The sequence below is a fragment of the Solenopsis invicta genome, chromosome 5 (assembly GCF_016802725.1).
Source record: "Solenopsis invicta isolate M01_SB chromosome 5, UNIL_Sinv_3.0, whole genome shotgun sequence".
NCBI classification, from domain to species: domain Eukaryota; kingdom Metazoa; phylum Arthropoda; class Insecta; order Hymenoptera; family Formicidae; genus Solenopsis; species Solenopsis invicta.
In genome coordinates, this window is record NC_052668.1 from 2,503,901 (window position 1) to 2,528,647 (window position 24,747).

The 24,747-nt window shown below is 44.2% G+C and overlaps 1 protein-coding gene across 1 annotated transcript in view; it reads left to right on the plus strand.

Moving 5' to 3' along the window:
• Nucleotides 1-24,747, plus strand: part of LOC113004833 (A disintegrin and metalloproteinase with thrombospondin motifs 3) — a 122,825-nt gene that overhangs the window by 50,100 nt on the left and 47,978 nt on the right. Inside the window, exon 4 of the mRNA XM_026139297.2 lies at nucleotides 19,771-20,138. Coding sequence (XP_025995082.1) covers nucleotides 19,771-20,138 — 368 coding nt within the window. The remainder of the gene's footprint in view (nucleotides 1-19,770; nucleotides 20,139-24,747) is intronic.

Below are 24,747 nucleotides of genomic sequence, written 5' to 3' on the forward strand. Positions count from 1 at the left end.
AAGGTTGCCTAATCTTTTTCTTTGTAACGATGAGGGAAATGCTCATGTCAGACCAGGGCTGGCTAGACCTTGGTAGTGTTGGACTCGAGTAAGAATGGTGCAATCCCGGTACATAATTTCAGCAACTGGGTTTGTTCCCCCCGCCTATCAACTAAAAACCTCACCGAGCCATTTCAATCCAGCAAAGGAAGGCCCTGGCCGACAATACGTCATTCCTTCAGTAGCCTTCTCCCATGGTCGGAGCGTGAGCTCCCCGACGCGCTAGTTTGTCAGGTTGGGAGTAAACGTGCAAGGGATGTTTGCCGAATCGGACCTCCTGCCTACCCCTGGGTAGCGCCGTGCAAATATCGACACGCCTCCCGCGCTCCTTTAGGGCCAGAGCTCCGAACTTACCCGTTCTGCGCCAATCCCCTGTCCAAGGTCCAGGGGCAAAGAGACCCCCAAAACTACGTACTATTTCGGAATGCTCGATCCGCCGGATAAGCGAAGACCCCCACACATCAGGCGGCGCATAGCCAGGGTCCTTGCCCCTTAAGCATCCCCGAGCCCAGAGGAAGCCGAGAACGAGGCCCAGGAGCGCTGGGTGACCCCTTCTCCCCAGAAATCATCCAACTGTACTATCACCTCCGAGGATAGACGACCCCGAGGGAGGGGACGTCAACGCCTCCTCCACCCGGAATCTTGTCATTTGTTTGGCAGAAGTATTTGAGTTGATACCAATTCTTTTCTCCCCTTGCGGAAGAGGGAGGGGCTCAAGCACCACCTTCGCCTGAGGGAGGATTGACAGAGACCTTCTCACACCTCTTTTTAGTGGCCGGACTCGCTCCTAGCCCGGAGGCTCCGAATGAGCCCGACGGCAACTCTATTACTCCCGTGACGAAAGCGTCACCGACAGAGGCCTCCGCCAGGGGAAGGGTCTCCTCCATATCAATATCAGCCTCCGGCCTCGCCTGTATCTCACCATCCACGGTCTGAGCGCCGGGCGGGGTGGGAGGTGGCAGGGACGGGGGCCGATCTTTTTCTTCCAGATCTCCATCCTTTTCCTACTACGGAGGAAAAAGAGCTCTCCTCCCCGAGCTTACAACCGGGGGGACTTTACAGCATTTCTCTCCACCTGGGCGGTGGTCTTGCGCCTTCCCTTTGCTGGTGCACATGGGGCAGTTTGGTTTGTTTGCGCATTCCGACTGCGTATGTCCCTCACTTCCGCACTTGTAACAGCACCGTGCAGTAACGGCATCGTACAAGGTTGCCCAATCTTGTGTTAAGGTTAAGGTTTATTTTTCATTTATATATAATTTTCAATATTGTTGGCGAATGAGTTTTTTTGACAAATTAAAAAGTATTTTATTTAAACAATTTGTTACAGAAATAATCAGTGAGGCCGTACAATATTTTTCACCACTAATTGTATTAGTAACGTCGTCGAATGATTTTAAAATCGTACATAAATGTTTGATAATTTCCCATTCTTGAAATGTCAAAATAGGAAGTTCAATATTTAACAATGCCATTGTGCTTTTTATAGCAAACTCTAATTTAATAAATCTGTTCAGCATGTAAAATGATGAATTCCAACGTGTGGCGATATCTTAGAATTGTTTTAGTGGTTTCTTCTTTTCGTTTTCTTGTTAAGTTTTTTACTAGGTGAACAACTTCTTCAAAAATAGCTTACAATTGTTTTTATTATTTCTTATTTCCGTTAGGACTTCAACTTTAACCCTTAAACACGTAAGTAGGTCTGAGAGACCCCATATGAAGTTTTGAACGCTTGCTATGTGGAGACGGAATGAGATAGGAGGTTCGGACCAAGACGTAAAAAAAGTTTGAAATCTCCTCTTTCAATTGATATAGTTGATCAACTTTTTTGGTCAACTAGAATTCGAACGGCACGGCAGCAAAGTTTTGTTAGGGTCAATGCGACCCATATAGTGTGTAAGTGAAACTTCTTTGTGAGTATTTTACATAAAAAAACTGGACAAAATACGTTCGAACAGGTCGATTTGCAGATGTTACTCGCATATACTCTGTCTAAAGTTGGAATACTATAAAATGTTGTAGAAAAAAGAGTTTTTCCGAAATATATTATGAAACACATCAATTTTCAATTTTAGACACAATTTAATCAAAAATTCCTCATATTCGCCTTGTTACATAAGTACATTTTTTAATAGAAATGACAATATTATAATTTTTTTTTGAAAGTATGAATCTTTAGCTTTAAAACGCCGTATTGTAAAGCTTTTTAATGTTTTTTGTTGCAAAGATATGATTTTTTTTTAAGTGGATTTTTAGATGCCCAAAAATACCTCATATTCTCCATGTTACATTGTAACGGTACGCGGTTTCGGTCGGATCGGTGCGGTGCGGGAACTTCGGGATCGGACCGGATAAGGCTCGTCGGTTGGTCAGGTGTCCGTAATGACTATACCCAGTGTTGTTAAGTGCAAACGATAGAGAATGATTTATTGCTGATCAAGAGAAGAGCACAAGACAAGAAAGGAAAAGCGTTGACAAGAAGCATAAAATACATAGATCGTTTATAGAGATGATACTATCATAATACTACAGAGCTAATACTAGAGATAATAATACAGAGCTAATACTAGAGATAAGAATACAGAGCTAATACTAGAGATGATAATACAGAGCTAATACTAGAGATCATAATACAGAGTTATGCGGGTTGCTTGCCCGTACGGTCGGGGAGTCGCGGGACGCGGCGGGATTGGCTAACGCGGTGGCGTGAGCGTGTGCGCGAGCGCGAGTCGTTGCCGGTGCGGTCGTCGCCGCGATTCGCCCGAGCGCGCCCCGTGCAAGTGGAGCGCTTGATCGACAGGTTGCTTGTGCCCTGTCGAGGACTAGGTTACAAGTTTTGTCGGTGCGGCAGTCAAGGTACTCGAGGACGACGGTGATTGGTCGAGAATGCTCGGCCGGTGATGATGACGAGAATGCTCGTCGAGGATCTCGGACGTGATTGGTCGAGAATGCTCGGCCGGTGATGATGACGAGAAGGCTCGTCGAGGATCTCGGACGTGATTGGTCGAGAATGCTCGGCCGGTGATGATGACGAGAATGCTCGTCGAGGATCGCGGACGTGATTGGTCGAGAATGCTCGGCCGGTGATGCTGACGAGAATGCTCGTCGAGGATTTCAGGGTTGATCGGTCGAGGATACTCGGCCGGGGGTACCGACGGGGATGCCCGTCGAGGATATTTGAGTGCGACGAGAATGCTCGTCTTAAGGGAGCGATCGAGAATGCTCGGTCTGTGGACGGATCGGATAGTCGGACGGATCTGACTTGTGCGTTCCCACTGCCGGCTTATATATCCGAACGCGCGGCTGAGCAAGCCAATCCGCGCGTTCGGTCGGTTGAGCCGGAGTGGGAGCGTTACGGAACGCCACGGTCGGCGCGCGTGTCGCCGCGTGGTCGCACGGCGAAGTTCGGTTGTGCGCGCACGTGGCCCTCGACTGCACTCGGCGTTCGGTGTTCGGTGGACGGAACGGAGGCGCACGGACGGTGGAGGGGCGTATCGTTACATCACCCCTCCCCGTTTAAGTGGCGAACTTAGGCCACTACGCCGGGAATTCCCGCACGTAGTGGCAACGCCCGGCGCGATCGAAACGCAACGTGTAGCGGCGTGTCGCTAACCTCACTTTATATACTCGCGACACTCTCGCGGCGTGGTACGGCACGTGTATCACGAGGTCACCACTGACGCGCACCGGTACTGATGGCAGAGGCCCTCGTGTGGGGGCAGCTGGGGGCTCCTCTGGTTGAGTCACGCTTCCTGGTGAGGTAGTTGCGGCGGTGCTGGCAGGTGTCTCATGCTGGCCTGGTGTCGCAGTGGCGACGGTGACAGCGGCGGCGGGGGGTTGGGCCGTGTTGACCGGCCGTGAAGCCGTCTGTTCCGCGGCTTCGACGGGGAGTATCGGTGCGTTGGCCGATGATACGCCAGCCATGGTGGTGTCGGTTGGTTTGACCCCCTGTGATCGGTGCGGCTCAGGTGTTGGAGTGCTGTCTTCGTCCATGTCGGAGAGTGCGTCCCCGAAGATCGCCAGCAAACTCTCCCTGGTATTCGCGCGGGCGGCCTGGTGCCCTGTCGGCCTCGGTGCGTGCGGCGGGCCTTTGAGCGGCGTTGGCCGCTGAGATGGAGTGCGGTTGGTCGCGGCGGTTGTCGGTGTGGCCGGAGCGCTGGTGGGCGGCGGAGGGTTCACCGCGGCTTTTGCCGTCTTCCCCGTCGGTCGTGTTGACTGGCGCGGCGCATTGCCTGGCAACGGTGGTTCGGCCATGAGCGCCGCGAGCTTCCTGGCGTTGGTGGCGGATGACCGCTGCACGCGTACCCCTATTACCGGGGCGTCCCTCCTTGGTGCCGGTGCGGCCCTGACGAAACATTGGCGGGGTCCGGTCTTCCTGGCTTCCTCGATAAGCGCGCGGGAGGTGCACGGTGGTATGCGCACGTGGCTGCCCCGAGTTCTCCAAAGTCCGGTTGTCGACAGTTTCCCGCCCGGGAGGCTGGTCTTGCGATCTGACCCGGCGGCAGGTAGCGGCACGGCTGTTGACGTCGTCTGGAAGAGGTCTGAGCGTTGAGGTGCCGTGGTCATAACCTGGGACCACAACGCCTCGAACTCCTTGTCGTTGGCTGGCTCGGTGAGCAGTGCGTCCAGTTGCTCCATTTCTCAGGAATCACTTTCTGCGGTTTCCGGGTCGGTTGGTCTGCCTTATATACCTCTCCGGGTTTGGGAGAGGGTGCTCCTTCCCTCGGGATGGCATGGCTCCTGGACGTGATTTTCACGTGTTCATCTCCTGGCAGGGCCATCGGCATCGGATTCTGCTGTCTCATGGTTGCCGTCATCTGCCCGGTCGTCGTCCGCACGGTCGTCGTCTGCTCGGTCGTCGTCTGCTTGGTCGTCGTCTGCTCGGTCGTCGTCTGCTCGGTCGTCGTCTGCTCGGTCGACGTCTGCTCCGGTGTGATCGTGTTGTTCGTCTTCGGTATCCTCTGCATCGGTCTGTTCGGCAACGGTTTCTCGTGTGCCCGGCTTAAGGTCTTGCACGTGGACTCGACGGTGCCATTTGCCCTGCGGGTCTCGGATGTCCACGATCACGGGGGAGTGTATTTTGCGGACTTCGAACGGTCCGGCATACTTAGGGGCCAGCTTGGCGTTAAACCCCTGGCCCTTATTGGATAGCAGATGTTCTCGCTTCCATACGGTGTCCCCTAATGCCGGTTTCCACGCGCGCCTACGTAGGTTGTAGTGCCGCTCTTGCCGGTTGAAGGCACGTGCCAGGTTGGTTTGCACGACTTCGTAGGCCTCCCTCAATCGCTGTTGATTGGCGGTTGGCGCTGCTGCCGGTACGGGCCGTCGCTCGCGGAGTCCGGTTGGTTCTTCCAGTTCGCGCCCGTGGTTTAAGTAGGCGGGCGAGTATCCGGTGGCGTCGTGCGGAGCCGTATTATAGGCGAACTGTAACGCGCCTAGTTGCTGGTCCCATAGGCGGTGGTTGTTCCCCACGAACTGTGCTACCATCGTCTTGATCGTCCGGTTCGTTCGTTCAACGGGGTTGCAGTGAGGGGCGTAGGCCGGTGTGGTACGATGCTCCACCCCTAGTTCCTGCAACAGGGCTTTCATCGGTCGCCCTATGAACGGCCTACCGTTGTCCGAGATGACCTGCCTGGGACATCCGTGCCGGTAGACGATACGGTCGGCGACGTGTTGCGCGATGGTCGCCGCGGTCGCTCGCCGCAGTGGGCTTAGCTCGACCCACTTCGTAAAGCGGTCTTGCATCACTAGTAGCCACGTATGGCCACTAGTGGACCGCGGAAGGGGTCCCACCAAGTCCATCGTGACTTGCGCCCACGGCGCGTCGACATGGGACGTGTGCAAGAGTCCGGCTGGCCGTGTCTGCGCGTGTTTGTGCCGCAGACAGCTCCGACAGTTTCGGACGTACCGGGCGATGTCGGCGAACATCCCCGGCCAGTAGTACCGCCGCGCGGCTCGGGCAATAGTTTTCGCGATTCCCAAGTGTCCGGCGGTGGGGGCATCGTGCACCTGGGTCAGGACGGTCGGACGCTCCGGTCGCGGGATGCACCGTTTCCACTGAGCCTCGGCCGGCTCGTCCTTGAAATCGGTCGAGTGAAGGATACGGCGGTAGAGTCGGCCCCCCCGAATCTCATAGTCAGGGAAGTTCTCCGGGCGCCCACGCACGTGGCGGAACTGTCGGCGGTACCAGGTACACGCGGGCAGTGTTCGGTTGCAACACACGGAGGGCAGGCGGGAAAGCGCGTCAGCCACGCGGTTGAGCTTCCCGGCTCGGTACCGTACGTCAAACGAGTATTGTTGGAGCTCGAGTGCCCAACGCCCGAGTCGTCCGGTGGGAGAATCCATGCGGCGTAGCCACTGGAGGGCCTGGTGGTCGGTGATGACCGTGAATTCGTAGCCCTCCAAGTAGCCCCGCAGGTGTCGGATTCCCCATACTACGGCCAGGCACTCGAGCTCGGTCGCGCTGTAATTTTTCTCGGCTCCGTTCAATGAGCGGCTGGCGTAAGCAATGACGCGTTCGCCGTCTTCGAAGAATTGCGACAGGACGGCGCCTAGCCCGTGCTGGCTGGCATCCGTCTGCAGCAGGAATCGTCGCGAGAAATCCGGACACGCGAGGGTGGGTGCGGTGGTTAGCGCCTCTTTCAAGTTTTGGAAGGCGCGCTCCTCCTCCGGACCCCAACGCCACCGAGCGTTCTTCCGCGTGAGTTGGGTAAGGGGTGCCGCGATGGCGGCGAAGTTCGGTGTAAACCGTCGATACCACGAGGCCAGCCCCACAAACTGGCGGATCTGGCGGATGTTAGTGGGAGTTGGCCACTCGGTGACGGCCCGGACCTTGTCCGGATCGGTGCGGATACCTCGTCGGTCCACGATGTGCCCGAGGTACTTTAGTTCGGTGCGGCAGAAGTGGCATTTTTCGGGATTTAACTTTAGGCGTGCCTCTCGCAGGCGGCGGAACACCTCCTCTAGGTGTTTCAGGTGGTCGGCAAAGGTCGGACTGGCAATGATGACATCGTCCAGGTACACGAATACGTGCGGTTCGAGTTCGGGCCCCAAAATCCGGTCGAGAAGTCGTTGGAAGGTGGCCGGGGCCGAGTGCAAGCCGAACGGCATCACCGTGAATTGCATTAGGCCGCGACCCGGTACGGTGAAGGCCGTGATGGGACGGCTCTCCGGCGTTAGGGGGATTTGCCAGTACCCCTTCTCTAGATCGAGGGTCGAGAGGTACTTGGCTCCTCGCAACTTGTCCAGCGTGGGTGTGATATGCGGCAGGGGGTAGGCGTCCCGCTCGGTCACCTCGTTGACCTTCCTGAAGTCTATGCAGAAGCGGTGCCGGCCGTCCTTCTTTCTGACGATGACCACCGGGGAGCTCCACGCGCTATTGGAAGGCTCGATTACCCCGGCGGCCTCCATTGCGTGGACTTCCTCGTCGATGATCCGTTGCATTGCGGGGTTCCGTGACCGATACCTTTGTTTAATGGGGTGTTCGGTCTTTACACGGATATGGTGCACGGCCTGGTCGGTGGGTCCTCGAACGTGTTCGAACTTAGCCAGCTCGGTGGTTAGAAACGCCTGTAGGTCCCGCTCTTCCTGCGGTGTGCGTTCGGTCATCCCGGCGGTGACCCCATGCGTGGGTCGAGGCTCTCGGCGTCGTCGGGCTTGAGGGGGCGGCGGTGGTGGGATGGTGAGACCAAGCTTAGACCACAAATCCGTCCCAATTAGCAGGTCGCTCTCCAGGGACGGGAGGAGCTGGAACGTGTGCTCCAGCTTCCGCCCGGCAACGTGTAGCGGGAGACGGACTCGCCCCGGAGTGGTAGCGGTGGTTCCGTCGGCCAGGTGGATGGTCTCGTTCTGGACCTCCGGCCAAATGCGCAAGGTCTTGGCGTGTTCGGCGACCCGGCGGTTAATCATCGAGATCTCGGCCCCGGTGTCCAGCAGGGCCGAGAATCGGCGCGGTCCGACGCGCACCGTAATGTGCGGTCGCGGCTGGTATTTTATCTGGATGCGGGCCGAGGGGCGGACGCGCCCTCGGCCGGTGGCGCGTTTCCCGCTCGGGGATGGCACTCCCTAGTCAGGACTCCATCCTTGCCGCACTGCGAGCAGAACTTGCGGGCCGGTCGCTTGCAGTCGAAGCGGCTATGGCCGCGCTGCTTACACCGCCAACAGGCGGTGTTTCGGTCGTAAGGCTCAGCGGTGGTGGCGGCGGCCGTGGTGACTTTACGTTTCTCTGCCCGGTTCTCGCTCTCCTGCGCCTTGGTGATCTCCTCGAACTCGGTGGCCTGCTCTGCCAGGTCGGCGAGGTCGGTAGCGTCGGTGAGGCGCACGTAAAGTTTATATTCGGCCCTTAGGTTCTCATATAACCGGTCGACCTTCTCGGCCTGTGTGAACCCGCCCGCGCGCCGCATCATGGTTTGCAGGGCGGTCGCGTATTTGGCGTAAGGCTCTTTTGGTTGTTGCCTGCGCTCCTGGATTTCTCGGGCGAGCTTGGCCTGGTATCGCCGGGGCAGGTATTGCCGTCTGAGCGCGTGCGTAAAATCGGACCAGGTGTCCCAGCTGTCACGCTCGTTCCGGTACCAGGCCAGCGCGTCGCCCTTCAGAAGTTCGGGTAGGCCAGCCTTCATTTGGCCGTCGGTATATCGGTACTCCTCTTGGAGTTCGGCTATCCGCTCCAGGAAGGACAGCGGGTCCCGGCCGTCAAAGTGGCAACCCCACTTTCTCATTTGGTTCATCACCTTGCTATGGGCACCGTGGTCGGTCGCGTTTGTTAATTCGGGGCCCGGCGGTGGTACGGCGGGACTGGGCATCGCGGCAAAATGATTTTTCACGCGGTGGCGGAGTTCCTCGGCGGTACTGGAGGCCTCAATCTGATACGATTGGGCCAAGACTTCGAGTTGCTCTCTCGGTAAGCGATCTATCCATTCTGTCAACGGCATTGTCGTATCTGGGTATAATCAGTCGGTCGTTTAAAACGGTCCCTGTTCGGGCGCCATGTAACGGTACGCGGTTTCGGTCGGATCGGTGCGGTGCGGGAACTTCGGGATCGGACCGGATAAGGCTCGTCGGTTGGTCAGGTGTCCGTAATGACTATACCCAGTGTTGTTAAGTGCAAACGATAGAGAATGATTTATTGCTGATCAAGAGAAGAGCACAAGACAAGAAAGGAAAAGCGTTGACAAGAAGCATAAAATACATAGATCGTTTATAGAGATGATACTATCATAATACTACAGAGCTAATACTAGAGATAATAATACAGAGCTAATACTAGAGATAAGAATACAGAGCTAATACTAGAGATGATAATACAGAGCTAATACTAGAGATCATAATACAGAGTTATGCGGGTTGCTTGCCCGTACGGTCGGGGAGTCGCGGGACGCGGCGGGATTGGCTAACGCGGTGGCGTGAGCGTGTGCGCGAGCGCGAGTCGTTGCCGGTGCGGTCGTCGCCGCGATTCGCCCGAGCGCGCCCCGTGCAAGTGGAGCGCTTGATCGACAGGTTGCTTGTGCCCTGTCGAGGACTAGGTTACAAGTTTTGTCGGTGCGGCAGTCAAGGTACTCGAGGACGACGGTGATTGGTCGAGAATGCTCGGCCGGTGATGATGACGAGATGCTCGTCGAGGATCTCGGACGTGATTGGTCGAGAATGCTCGGCCGGTGATGATGACGAGAAGGCTCGTCGAGGATCTCGGACGTGATTGGTCGAGAATGCTCGGCCGGTGATGATGACGAGAATGCTCGTCGAGGATCGCGGACGTGATTGGTCGAGAATGCTCGGCCGGTGATGCTGACGAGAATGCTCGTCGAGGATTTCAGGGTTGATCGGTCGAGGATACTCGGCCGGGGGTACCGACGGGGATGCCCGTCGAGGATATTTGAGTGCGACGAGAATGCTCGTCTTAAGGGAGCGATCGAGAATGCTCGGTCTGTGGACGGATCGGATAGTCGGACGGATCTGACTTGTGCGTTCCCACTGCCGGCTTATATATCCGAACGCGCGGCTGAGCAAGCCAATCCGCGCGTTCGGTCGGTTGAGCCGGAGTGGGAGCGTTACGGAACGCCACGGTCGGCGCGCGTGTCGCCGCGTGGTCGCACGGCGAAGTTCGGTTGTGCGCGCACGTGGCCCTCGACTGCACTCGGCGTTCGGTGTTCGGTGGACGGAACGGAGGCGCACGGACGGTGGAGGGGCGTATCGTTACAACATAATTATACTTTTTAAAAGAAATGACTTTGCCAAATTTTATTTTGAAAGTGTGACTTTTAAGCTTTAAAACGCCGTATTTGAAAGTCCTTAAACGTTTGTTGTTGCGAAGATATGATTTTTTGAAGGAAAAATGGATTTTTGACCAATTTCTCATTTTTGCTTAATGGTTTTGCTTTTATAACTACACAAACTACATAAATTATTTGTCGGCAATGCCGATTATGCAGTCACACTCCTGAGATTTTAAACTTTTGTTTAAAAAAAAAATTGTAGAAAAATATTGATTGTAATCAAAATTATAACTTCTCAAAGTTAAAAAAGTCTCCCAGACCCAAAAATGTATTTCCGTATTTTACAGGATCGGTGTGTTTAAGGGTTTAAACATCAATTACTCTTAAGTTTTGAGTGTGCGCAAAACAACCGAAATGCTGCAAGCCTAAACCTTTCGTAATTGTATTTTTTATATTATTAGATGTTTGAAACTCGATAACTGAGTCTTACATAAGTTACAAGATGCTATGTTATTATCTAATTCAGTAAAAGAATTCCAAATTTTGCTTATTTTACGACGTTTACACCGTTTAGAATCGGTAGTCTGCACTTTTGAGATCCTATCTACACTAGCTACACACATTACATAATACACGCGCGACAATTCAATCAGCATACTTTTTGGAGAATTTTAGAACAGTATTTTTGGGAAAATTGAGTTATAAATTCATTACATCATCGTATGTATCATGTCATCGCACTGGTTTGCAAATTCTTGAAGCGTATTGATTAGCTGCAAAATAAAAAAATGCTTTAATTTCTTGAAATCTTTTTTATCTTGCAGCCAATCAACACTCATCACAAAGGTTCCCGCACGAAATATGGAAAAAGTCCCTTGGTTAAATCGACTGCTATTGAAGTATGTTGTTATTTGGGACGTCAAGAACAACAACATACTTCAATTGCAGTCAATTTAATAAAGGAATCCATAAGATTTCCATTTCATAAGATTTGTGCGGGGTTCTTTGTCGCACAACAAATCTTTTAAAGGTGTTGCTTGGCTGCATGATAAAAGATTTTTAAAAACTTGAGAATTTCTTTATTCTACAATCCATCATCATATTTAAAAAATTTGTTGTACAAGAAAGTAATATCGGCCTTGCAATTATTGCGTTTGTAAAATTGTAATTTGTTAAAAATAACTGTTTAGTCCGATACCGTCATTTTCCAAATTTAATAACGGTTGTAGACGTTATTTTTTAATAACAGTTACTCAGTAACAGATAACAAAATAACGGCCCATCATTAGTCGTTGGTATCTACGTCTAAAACTCCATCTAAAAATATTAAATATAGACGTTTAAAATAACGTCTAGAAATATTAAATTTAGACAGCATGTGATTTTGTATTATTGTGGTATTAAACATAAAAAAACATAATATTCACGCAAGATAGGACAAAAGATCGATTATAGTTGCGTTTCGAGAATTACTAGGGCTAATTATCTGTGAACACTTTGTGTTAACACATGTATTTCACTAATAGATCAAGTCAATATATGTTATGAAACAATAAAATATATATTTATAATTAAATCTTATTATTTATATAAACATATATAAAATTATAGTTTTTACAAAGTTTCACAAATAAATAGCATTTGGAATAACTTTTTTGATATTCATACTTTAAATAAGAATTCAATTCTAGAAAAAAATCAATATGGAACAATAATTAAATTAAATATACAAAAATTTTATTGTTTAATTTTAAATCTTTACTCCAAACCTAGTTAGAACGGTAACCTTGAGTCCAGATTGATTCGATGTTGATATAGTTGACAGCTGATTGAGTCGATAAAAAAGTCTATATTCCTGCCATATCGATCGCTTTTTATCCAAGCATGTTGATTCAAGGTTGATTTAATGTCGAAATAATTATTTGTGACTTATGCTTGTGCTCTTTTGATTTAAAAATCCAAGATTTCTTTTTTGAACATAGTACTATTGAGAAACAAATATTATCGATAGACGAAATAAGTCTATGAATGAAGAAATTTCGATCTACATCCCAATAAGTGGATAACATTTTTTAAACGTTTCTTAAATGTTTTTTTTATATAAAAATTTTTCTTGTATTTATGAATAAAGACATAATTAGACTAGGTTTTAGATGTCTAAACAAGCTGGATAAGTTTATTAAGGCACACAAGGACAAGAACATAAAAACAGAATGTAACAATGTCGTCTATAAATTAAATTGTAACGACTGCAATGCCTCGTACGTAGGACAAACAAAGAGAAAATTAAAAACAAGAATCAAGGAGCATGTAAACAACATTAAACTTGAAACAGCGAAAATATCCGTTATTAGCGAACACAGACTCCAACAAAATCATTCGATCAATTGGGAAAATGTAAAAATCCTTGATTTTGAACCAAATTATCATAAATGCTTAATTTCCGAGATGATACACATTAACGAACAAAAAAATGGTCTTAATTAAAAATCTGATACAGAACTGTTAGACGACTGTTACAACACTATTTTGAACAAACTGGTCGATATGTAACAAAGAAAGTATAGGGAATAGAATTGTAAACAGAGAAACATTTGACTCATATGCGGGTTGCGTACGCTTCGCAACATCAGAAACGTTCAGTCTCCCTTGTCACGCCGTTCAATACAGATCGATCGTTATTCGTTAACATTGTAAGCGATCAGCGTTGAACATGCCTTATAACGACTCTAACGACGAACCGTAAGTTTAACTATTTACACTAAACATGTGATTCAACTGACACAGAACTTGTAAAAAAACGGATATTAGCGAGTTTATTATTGTATATTTTTTTGTTATATTTTTTAAAGTATCATTAGTCGGAGATTAATTGATTTGCACGAGTCGTACAAGAAGCGATACGTAGACCGAATTGTTGACACGATTTGTTTCGCGGACTGGAAATCGACGAAGCAAGAATAGAAATTTCGGACCATGGGCTTTAAATCCCGGACTATTGTATTTAAAAGGCTGTTATGAAGATTTGTTTGCGCTCTGCGTCTGTAATGTAAGAATACACACACACTGAAGAAGACTCCGTAGAGTCGAAACGTTTGTGTCCTTTATTTACGAATAAATATGTATTATTAGCTATACGAACATCTACACCTTTTTGCTTGTCTCACTGGCCTTTTCAATTAATTGTTTCTTGTATTTAATTTAATTATTGTATTATATTGACATATACTTTCTAGTGGCATTCGTATATTTAAATAATTAATAGAAAATTTATTTTAGAAGCTATTCCACATTTCTAAAAATAGTAAAACATTATAATTTTATAAATGTTTATATAAATAACATGCTATAAATTTCAACTTCTCATATTATGAAATATACACTACTAAAAAAAAAAAAATAGGGAACACTTTTTAGACACCAAAAATTAGGCTATTTTCAAATGACTGTAACTCGGTGAAAAATTATCGTAGATAAAAAATAAAAAAAGCATTTTGAAGCTTGAAGATCCAACTTTAATGCACTATCAGCAGATTTTCAAAATTTTTTTAACTTCTTTGTTTTATGCAGTAAAAAAGCACACCCTGTTTTGTTCCTTAAAATTTCGTATATTTGACACTTTGCAGCTCGACCAATAAATTTTTTTTGAATAATTTAAGTAAAGCATCATAAACTACAACATTTTGCCTACAAAATGCTTTTTTTTAAATTTCTCCACGATATTTTTGACCGAGTTACGCAACTTTGAAGCTAAACCTGCATTTTTTACAAATGATATCCGTACTACGTGAAAAATCGTAGACAAAAAATCAAATAAACCATTTTAAAGCTCGAAGTTTCAACTTTAACATGTTATTAATGGTTTTCAAAAATTTTTTCAATTTCTTAGTACTATGCCCCAAAAAAGATACACTGTTTTTTCCTCGAAATTACGTATTTTTAACAGCCTGTAGCTCAATAAAAAATTTTTTCTCGACAAATTCAATGCAAGTGCCATAAAGTATGACATTTTTTCTACAAAATGCTTTTTTTTTAATTTTTTCTACGATTTTTTTTGACCGAGTTACAAGACTTCGAAGAAACACATTTTTTACAGTACATTTTTCTGAAAAATAACGTCTACCGCCGACATTAGCATTACCCAATGTGCACCACGTGGAGGTTGCCGGTCGGATTTTTGCACATTGTGTGTGTGTGTGTTTGTGTGTGTGTGTGTGTGTGTGTGTGTGTGCGTGCGTGCGTGCGTGCGTGCGTGCGTGCGTGCGTGCGTGCGTGCGTGCGTGCGTGCGTGCGTGCGTGCGTGCGTGCGTGCGTGCGCGCGTGGTGCGCGCGCGTGTGTGTATGAGCGCGCGCGTGTGTATGTGTGCGCGTGCACGTGCGCGTGTGCGTGCGTGCGTGCGTGCATGCGTGCGTGCATGCGTGCGTGCGTGCGTGCGTGCGTGCGTGCGTGCGTGCGTGCGTGCGTGCATGCGTGCGTGCGTGCGTGCGTGCTTGCGTGCTTGCGTGCGTGCGTGCGTGCGTGCGTGCGTGCGTGCGTGTGTGTATGTATGTGTGTGTGTGTGTGTGTGTGTATCACAGCAGAGATAAGTACCTCACAGTTCGTCACTTCTGCGATATTTATTGACTCCAAACCCTCTCTGCTGTGTCTGTGTACGAGGTGTGTTCAAAAAGTATCGCGAATTTTGTGTTTTTTCAAAAATTATTTATTTATTCATGAATATCTATTTTGTCCCCTTCAAAGTAATCCCCATGAGATATTATACACTTGTGCCAACGGTTTTTCCAATCTTCGAAGCACTTCAAAAAATCATTTTTTTTATCTTGTTCAGCTCCTCCTTCGATGCCGTCTTTATCTCGTCAAGCGTAGCGTAACGTCGTCCTTTCATGGGCCTCTTCAGTTTAGGGAACAAGAAAAAGTCACAGGGGGCCAGATCTGGGGAATACGGTGGCTGCGGCATCATTAGTGTGTTGTTTTTGGCCAAAAAGTCGCGCACAAGCAACGATGTGTGAGCAGGGGCGTTATCGTGGTGCAAAAGCCAATTTTTGTTCTTCTACAAATCCGGGCGTTTCTGGCGGATTGCTTCGCGCAAATTGCGCATAACTTGCAGGTAATATTCCTTATTGACCGTTCTACCCTGTGGCAAGAACTCATGATGCACCACGCCCCTGCAATCGAAGAAAACTGTCAGCAAAACTTTCACATTCGACCGAACTTGGCGCGCTTTTTTCGGTCTTGGTTCGTGCGGCAGCTTCCATTGAGATGATTGAGCTTTGGTTTCCACGTCATAACCATAAACCCACGATTCGTCACCAGTTATGACCCTCTGGAGCAAATTTGGGTCGTCGCGGACAGAGTCCAACATCTCATTAGCAATGTTCATGCGATGCTGTTTTTGGTCGCAATTGAGCAATTTTGGTACGAATTTCGCGGCGACCCGTCTCATGCCCAAATCATTGATAAAAATCGAATGGCACGAGCCAATCGATATGTTTAGGTCCTCAGCAACTTCTCTAACGGTGATTCGACGATTGGCCAATACCATTTTCTCCACTTCATTAATTTTTTCGTCTGTTGTTGAAGTGCTCGGGCGTCCGGCACGCTCTTCGTCGTTCACATCTTCTCGGCCTTCTGAGAACATTTTGTACCACCGATAAACGTTGCTTCGGTCCAAGGTAGCTTCTCCGTATGCCACAGTCAACATTCGGAATGCATCCGCGCACTTAATTTCGTTTTTCACACAAAATTTGATACAGGTTCTTTGATCCATTTTTTTGAATAGGTAAAAATCGAAGACGATCCAAAACACGTGCAAGCAAAGCAGCTGTCAACAATTAAGTGAACATTCAAAATGGCCGAGCTTGTCGGCATAAGTGAGAGACATGAGTACCAACATAACGCCACAAAAAGATCGAAATTCGAATATACGTAACCCGCGAAAATTCAAAATTCGCGATACTTTTTGAACACACCTCGTATGTGTGTGTGCGCGCGCGCGCGCGCATGAGTGTTCAATAGTGTGTATTTCCTCCTGTCTGATCAATTACTGCTTGCAAACGTTCTCACATATTTATACATCTTGCAATACGATCTTGCGGAATGTTGTCCCAAATTTTTGTTAAAATTTCTCCCAATTCTTTTAAATTTTGCGGCTGTTTTTCGCGACGTCTTAATTGTCGTTCTTGGCGTCGACAAAATAAACGCTATGATCGACGTTGCGTTATGCCAGTACGATCTTACAACGGCGGTTCCGTAATGATGTGGGGGTGTATATCACTTACAAGACAAAGTGATCTAGTGATCCTGCCACCTCCGGCGGGCAATAACGGATTTTCGTTATATCAACGATATTCTACGACCACACGTTTTGCAATTGAATCGAACCTGTGGGAACTTTATTTTCATGCAGGACAACGATCTACCTCATACGGCGAATATAACGCGACGTTTTTTTGAACGACACGCAACTAAACTGGTAATCATCTCGCCAGTAGCCCGGACTTAAATCCAATCCCGGACTTAAATCCGGTGGACTTAAATCCAATCAAGCACATTTGGGATAAAATGGAACGACGATTAAGGCATCGCGAAGAACAGCCGCAAAATTTAGAAGAATTGGGAGAAATTTTAACGAAAATTTGGCACAACATTCCGCAAGATTGTATTGCAAGATGTATAAATAAGCGAGAACGCTTGCAAGCAGTAATTGATCAGAGAGGAGGCAATACACACTATTGAATACTCGTGCGCGCGCGCGCATACACACACACACAGCAGAGAGGGTTTAGAGTCATTAAATACCGCAGAAGTGACGAACTGTGGGATCCTTATTTCCGCTGTGGTACACACACACACACACATACACAATGTGAAAAAATCCGACCGGCAACCTCCACGTGGTGCACATTGGGTAATGCTAATATCGGCGGTAGACGTCATTTTTCAGAAAAATGTTCTGTAAAAAATGTGTTTTTTCGAAGTCTTGTAACTCGGTAAAAAAAAAAATCGTAGAAAAAATTTTAAAAAAAGCATTTTGTAGAAAAAATATCATACTTTATGGCACTTGCATTGAATTTGTCAAGAAAAAATTTTTTATTAAGCTACAGGCTGTTAAAAATACGTAATTTTGAGGAAAAAACAGTGTATCTTTTTTGGGGCATAGTACTAAAAAATTGAAAAAATTTTTGAAAACCATTAATAACATGTTAAAGCTGAAATTTCGAGCTTTAAAATGGTTTTTTTTATTTTTTGTCTACGATTTTTCACGTAGTACGGATAGCATTTGTAAAAAATGTAGGTTTAGCTTCAAAGTTGCGTAACTCGGTCAAAAATATCGTGGAGAAATTTAAAAAAAAGCATTTTGTAGGCAAAATGTTGTAGTTTATGAAGCTTTACTTGAATTATTCAAAAAAAATTTGTTGGTCAAGCTGCAAAGTGTCAAGAATACGAAATTTTAAGGAGCAAAACAGGGTGTGCTTTTTTACTTCATAAGACAAGGAAGTTAAAAGAATTTTGAAAATCTGCTGATAGAGCGTTAAAGTTGGATCTTCAAGCTTCAAAATGCTTTTTTTACTTTTTATCTACGATGATTTTTCACCGAGTTACAGTCATTTGAAAATAGCCTAATTTTTGGTGTCTGAAAAGTGTTCCCTATTTTTTTTTTGAGTAGTGTATATTGATTTGATCTATCAGTTATATACACGTATCAGCACAAATTGTTTGCAGATCATCACGAGGGATTAATTTGCAGCAATTGCAGAGGTTAAGAATTGTTCACCGGGGTCAGGACTTGGATGGATGACCGCTTGGGAATTTCCGAAAAAAATTCCTAGAATCTTTTTTATTGCAAAAAATGTTTTGTGCAGTAGTACGGAATGCACCCAATTAAATAAATACGTATAAGAAATACATAAAATATACGTTTATTGTATAGTGCTTATTAGATAGCTTGTAGACGTTTAATAGGCACGTCTATTAGACCTGTATATTGGAGATCTAAAAGATAACATTTCGACGTCTATCTAGATGCGTAAACTTGGACGATCCATAAACTTAGACGGCCGAATAGACATCTATTAGATGTTTATCCGATTTCGCGTTTCTTCCTGGGAATAAGACTTTTTTAACCCGTAATGGTCACACGTCCAAATAATAACATAATGGTCACATGAGGTCTACTTGACCCCCCTGCACAAATCAGTCGCCATTTTCCAACTTTTTAATATTTCAAAAATTTTACTGGACATATCTTGAGGTCTATTTTTTATTATCTAATTTTTTTTTTTTAAATTAGAATTTAACATAGTGAAAAAAATTTAAATAGAAAAAACTACAAAATTTGACTTTTTTAAAAAATATTTATAAAATTTTTAATTTTTGAGATAATTCAACAAAAATTTAGGGATGTATTCTCAAGATAGTATATTTTTAGATAAATTTAACATAATAAACAAATTCAAATTTTAAAAAAATTGCAAAATTTGACTTTTTTTACAAAATTATTCATAAAATTTTTAATTTTTGAAATAATTCAACACAAATTTAGGAGTATATTCTCAAGAAAGTATACTTTGAGATAATTAGTTTCATAGAAGGTTGTTCGATTTTGAATAAAGTTAGAAAAATGGACCCCGTGTGATCATTACGGGTTAATTTAAATGAATACCGTTAAGTAAATTTGCATGCTATTTATAACGTAGAAACATTATAAGTTATCGAACATATGACAGTAGTTTGACAATTCTTTGTCATAACATTCATAGAATAAACGCGAATATGTATAATATTTTCATCCATCGTCTGAAAATTTTTTAAAAAAGGACAATTCTTGTAAATCATTATTTAATCTCCCTGCGAGCTTAAATTAAGCTTCCTGCAAACTTGAGTAAAGTTCACAGAGATACTAAAAATTTAATAAATAATTGATTTAAAATAATTCAAGAGTGTAGAATTTAAAATATCAATTATTCTGTGATTACTTTTGCGGTTTATTGTAAAATTTATTCCAAAGTTTAAAAAGACTCGTGTCCAAATCGAATTTTTACATCAGAGTTGCAACCTAATCATAGTACTGGTGCTCGGCCGACCAAGTCTGGTTCTAGAAATGTTAAATTAGTAAATATTCTCAGTCAGCACAGGATATCCTATAAACATTCGTTTCGTGTCCATTTCTGGGAGTCAGTCATGAAACTTTTACTTTTGGGAAAACGTAAAAAGTGAAAATCTTTATCATTGAAGTTAATAGAGAAATTTTTCACTTTTCATGATTCCGCCGTAGGGAAAAAGTTTTGTGATCGATCCCCTGATCGGGATATTCAGAACTATTATAAGCTATCCATGAGATATACATTTGTTGACAGTCTGAGGATTACTTACCCCACTCGCTCCTATATTTAAAAAATTTTTTCCCGAGTTTTAGATTCAAATGGATTAGAAAAATCTAAAGTGCGAATTCAAAAATGTCGAAATGAATTTGTTTCTATCTAATTCAATTAATTTTTGTTTGCTGGGTTGTTTGTTTAAAAGCTTAGGAATGCATCATGATTCGAGTGGCAATGCGTGTCCGAAGGACGGATATATAATGTCACCCAGTAGAGGCGTTCGAGGCGAGACGGTTTGGTCCGATTGTAGCCGTGAGGTGATTGAAACGCTGTCGCAAACGAAAATTTGTCTCCTAGATCCGCCGGAACTACGAAACACTTCAGATTCTCTCGCGCACGATCATTCGCGATATCACAATTTACCTGGGAGAGAATGGACTGCCAAAAAACAGTGCGAGTTATTTCTACGTGATAAGGATGCGGATGTTATCACGTTGTATCAAGCCTGTCAGTCTTTGCAATGTGAAACACCTCATAGGAGTGGATATTATTTTGCAGGACCAGCTTTAGATGGTACGTAAATAATGTTTGATTGCAATTAATTCATAATTAAGACTGTTATTTTTGACATATTTGAAGCTAAATTAATATGCAAATTAATACGCTCGTGTATCTCAACAATAAAATCATAAAAAAGATAAGTCAGAAGAGATTAGTTACCGGTTGAAAAGAATACATGTAATTCGACATATTTATAATAACATATAGGAATGTTTTGACTTCACTAATAACGAGTCATGTATACCGTATGTATATATTCCTACTTGAGATTGCGAGCACACGCTGTTGCGAAACGATAAACGTTTAAATGTATATTAATTTGCTGAAGATGACTCCAAAATGAGTCAAAACGTGTGTTTAATTTTTATTACTTCGCTTAAGATAAATAAATAATTATAAGAACATTGATAATTTTCATTGCGCATCTATACCTGCGCTGATTCTTAGTAGCCTTATTAAAAAAGATAATAAATGCAAATCGCAAAAGTTAAATCATGTGTCTCTAGTACGTTTCCACACAGCACGGGGAACTCCCAAAAAGCTTCTTGGGAACTTATAAAATTTTTTAAAGCTTTATTTGAACTTCAAAAAAATTTGCACGGAGTTGCCCAAGAGCTACGTCCGCTTTTGAGAGTTATTTAAATTAAGCGTCCTGTGAACTTTACAAGTTTGCAGGAAACTTAATTTAAGCTTGCAGGGAGATTAAAAATCAATCTTCTTTCAGCACCCTGCTAGCTTCAAAGCAGTTCTCGAGAAACTTTCGTATAAACTGCCCGGGAGTTGCTACGGTCACATTTAAGAGTTCCCTGGGAGCTTTATTAAGTTCGCAGGTAGTTCTTCTTTTGGAAATCTCCAAAAAAAAAAAACGTTTACCTATCCAAATCGGACCAAACGTTGCCTTCTGTGAACTAATCTAGTGATGACTAGTGATGATCTGTGAATACTTTGTATGAATACATATACAGGGTGATTCAGAATAACCCCGTGTTCATGTAAAGACATATGCCTGGTTGTATTCTGAAATGATATATTTTCTATGAACATTTCGTCAAACATTTAATTTTCAGTGACACAATAGGATAAAGATAACAAATTACGGACCGCGTATAAAAAATAAGCAAAGGTGGCGCAACTCACCGTCTAACACCGGTCGCTTATGAGACAAAATATGGGTCAGCGTATTGTATTTATGCTCATTCTTCGGCTCACAAGGAGAGGACCAGGTGAGTCACCCTGGGATTTTGATCTCAATTTTTTTAGTTATTCTGGAGACGAAAAAAAGTTTACGTCTCCCGGCGTTTCATCGAATGGCCTTAGTTTCGAAATAATAAATTTGTGAAAATTGGCCATACCGCGGCGCGCCATATAAGCCTTCCCGCTAACTGTTTTCGCAACTAGTGCAGTCGGCTCCGTGCGTTAGGTGCTTGCTTCACAATGGTAAAATCCGGGTTTGCTCCAGTATTTTAAAATTCTATTTTATGATAAAGTACGCTTGGTTTGCATCGAAATTAATTCCTGAAAGAAATGTGTTTCGAAACATCAACGAAATATGCTTCCCCCCGGACTTATGAAAAAATAATGTAATACTCCTTCATTTATTCATTGTGCAAACTGTAGAAAATTTATATACTTTAAATGTTTTTATGATGTTTATCATCCAAGTAATTGTTCCCCATTAAAATAATTTAATTTTATAATAAATCTGCAATACTTAAATAATTACTTTTTGTAATAAAAGTATTTACATTCACATTCACAATCAGATGTTTGTTTATTATTCTTCTTTTACGATTAATTATTTTAAAAACTAGAATTTTAAAATACTGTTAATATTATTTCCAATTAAATTTTAAATTAAACAATTTGAAAATTTAGATACGTTGCCTTTATATGTTATCCATTTTAAATAACTTATATATTATTATTATTATTATTATTACCTATTTATTATTTCAAATATTATTACTTGAATTCAAATTCCCTTCAAATTAAATTTAAATTAAAGTTTAGAAAATAATATTAAAGTTTAGAAAATAATATTAAATTAAATTTTCTATTTTAGAAATTTGCATACTATATTAATATCATCAAGATAAATAAATACATTTATTAAAAAAAAAAAAATATTGCACACATCCGGGAGCGAACCCGGATCTTATGATAGTAAAGCAAGCACCTAACGCACGGAGCCGACTGCACTGGTTGCGAGAACAGTTACCGGGAAGGCTCATATGGCGCGCCGCGGTATGGCCAATTTTCACAAATTTATTATTTCAAAACTAAGGCTTATTTGATGAAACGTCGGGAGACGGAAACTTTTTTTTTGTCTCCAGAATAATTTAAAAAATTGGGATTAAAATCCCAGGGTGATTCACCTGGTCCTCCTCTTCTCAGCTTGAGAAGCTGGCCACAGGAACATCGATTAGACAGAAAAAGCGCGGCCGGCTTTTGTTCTGTTCAGAGACACGGACCTGTCCCAAGAAATTTAGAATAATTCCGCCACGATTTATTTGAATAAAATTATTAGATTAAAGTTAATGTTTTTTTTTATAAAAGAGCATTCTTTCTTTTTGCGTCGTAAAAACGAGTGTCTTTGCGCGAAAGAAACGTTTTGTTGAGTACATTTTGGGGGCTTGTCCGATTTCGGACCACGAAAGATTATGGATATCTCAGAAGATTTAACGGCAGCGACTCCTGCGAGAGCGGAGGGACATCCTCTTCAAAAAAGAATGAGTGTTCGTACACCTGCTAAACCTTGAATCTCCACCGAAGCAAATTTTTTTCGGTCGGTCGCCATGGAATTGCGTCAGCTTTGTGCTGAGAGACAGAAGTAGCGGCAACGTGAGGAGGAAATGTAGATATCGCTTCAGGAGCGTAACAAGAGACTACAGCGTACAAAGGAGCGGCTACAATAATTTTCAGGCCAGTCGTTACTTTTACCTTTTTGTCCTCCTACCGCGGAGATTCCGAAAACGCGAGCGTCAATTTGAAATTGAAACCAGATATTTTCGACGGGAGTGCTCCGCTGCAAGAATATTTTACGCAATTCAAATTAATCGCGCAGGCGAAGATTCTAAGAAGGCGGTCGTGTTAGCTTCAAATTTATGGGGAAAAGCGCGTTCAGTTCTAAACGGAATAACGGAATTAGAAGATTTAAGTTTTGGAGAAATTAAATCTATGCTCAAGTTACGTTTTGGGGAAGGTCATATGACTCAAACTTTTTACGCGCAGTTTACGAGTCGTAAGCAAGAATTTGGAGAAGATTTGGTTTTGTTGGGAGCCAATTTAGAACGACTTTCATGTTTAGCCTATTCCGAGTGTCCTCACGAAGTGCGCGACAAGATTGCTTGTGCTCAATTTATTATTGCAGTTTCTGACGTCTCTGACTTTTGAGATGCACTCTTCAACTTGAGGAAATTACTTCTTTGCATTCTGCAATTAAGAGGGCAAAAGCAATTAAAACTATTCAAGAAAACAGTTTTTCTCAGAAAGGGGAAAATAAAGAAGTAGAGAATGTTTCAGTTTAGGTTTTGTAATTTAAAATAGAGGATGTGGAAAAGAGTTACGGTTTTAAGTTTTTAGGATTTCTTCTTTTCAAAAATGAAATTTTGTCTCGGAAGGGGGGTGGAACGTTCTCTCGTTCCTTTTTCTTCCTGGAGGGCATTGGATTGGGAATGACACGGGTGACGCTTGGTAATCCGTGGCAGGAGCTCGGGGTAGAGCAGGAAGTCGTCGTGCTTCCTTGGAAGTCTACGCCTTGGAAAACGGGTTTGGAGAATCGTTTTTTTTTCAGAAACTAAGAATGAGTTTTGATTCTTTTTTTTAGAATTTTTTGGGTTGGCACAAAGAAATAGATTTGCAACAAACAGTGTTTAGTTTCCCAAAGCAGAGGCCCGGGTGAGAACAGAAAATCGTCATTTTTGTTTGATATTGCTCGAGACGACGCTCGATAACCTGTGGTAGGAGGGTAGAGTAGTAGGTCGTCATTTTGGTCTGAATCACGGAGGACGATACTCGGTTACCCGTGGCAAAAGCTCGGAATGGAGCAGAAGATTCTAAGATTTCTTATTTTCCCAGAAAGGTGGTATTGGATTGGGAGTGACACTCGGTAACTTGTGGTAGGAGCCCGAGGTAGAGCAGAAAGTCATCGAGCTTCCCTAGAAATCCTCGCCTTAGGAGATGAGTTCTAAAGACTGTTCTTTTGTCAGGAGCTGAAAGTGAACTTTGATTCTTTTTCTTCTGAATCGCAGAAGACGGCGCTTGGTAACCTGAAGCAAGAGCCCAGGGTAGAGCAGAAAATCGTCAGATTTGAGTCTTTTGCGGTAAAATTTTATCTTAAAATTTTGTTTAAGATATAGGAAAAAATTTATTAATTTTAAAGTCTTTTCCTTGTAGGGTTTTGTTATTTAGAATTGACTCGTCGGATTTTGTTTTTTCGTTTCAGTTATAAGGATCTTTTGAGACGACGTTCTTCATGTGGAAGATCACTATAGTACTTCTTTTAAGGCTCCTGACTCCTCAGCCGAGAACTCCGCATTGACGGTAGCGACATTCCGTCGCGGACAAAATTAGAACTAATACACGTGAAACGTGACAGATTGACGATGAAATGTTATCGTGC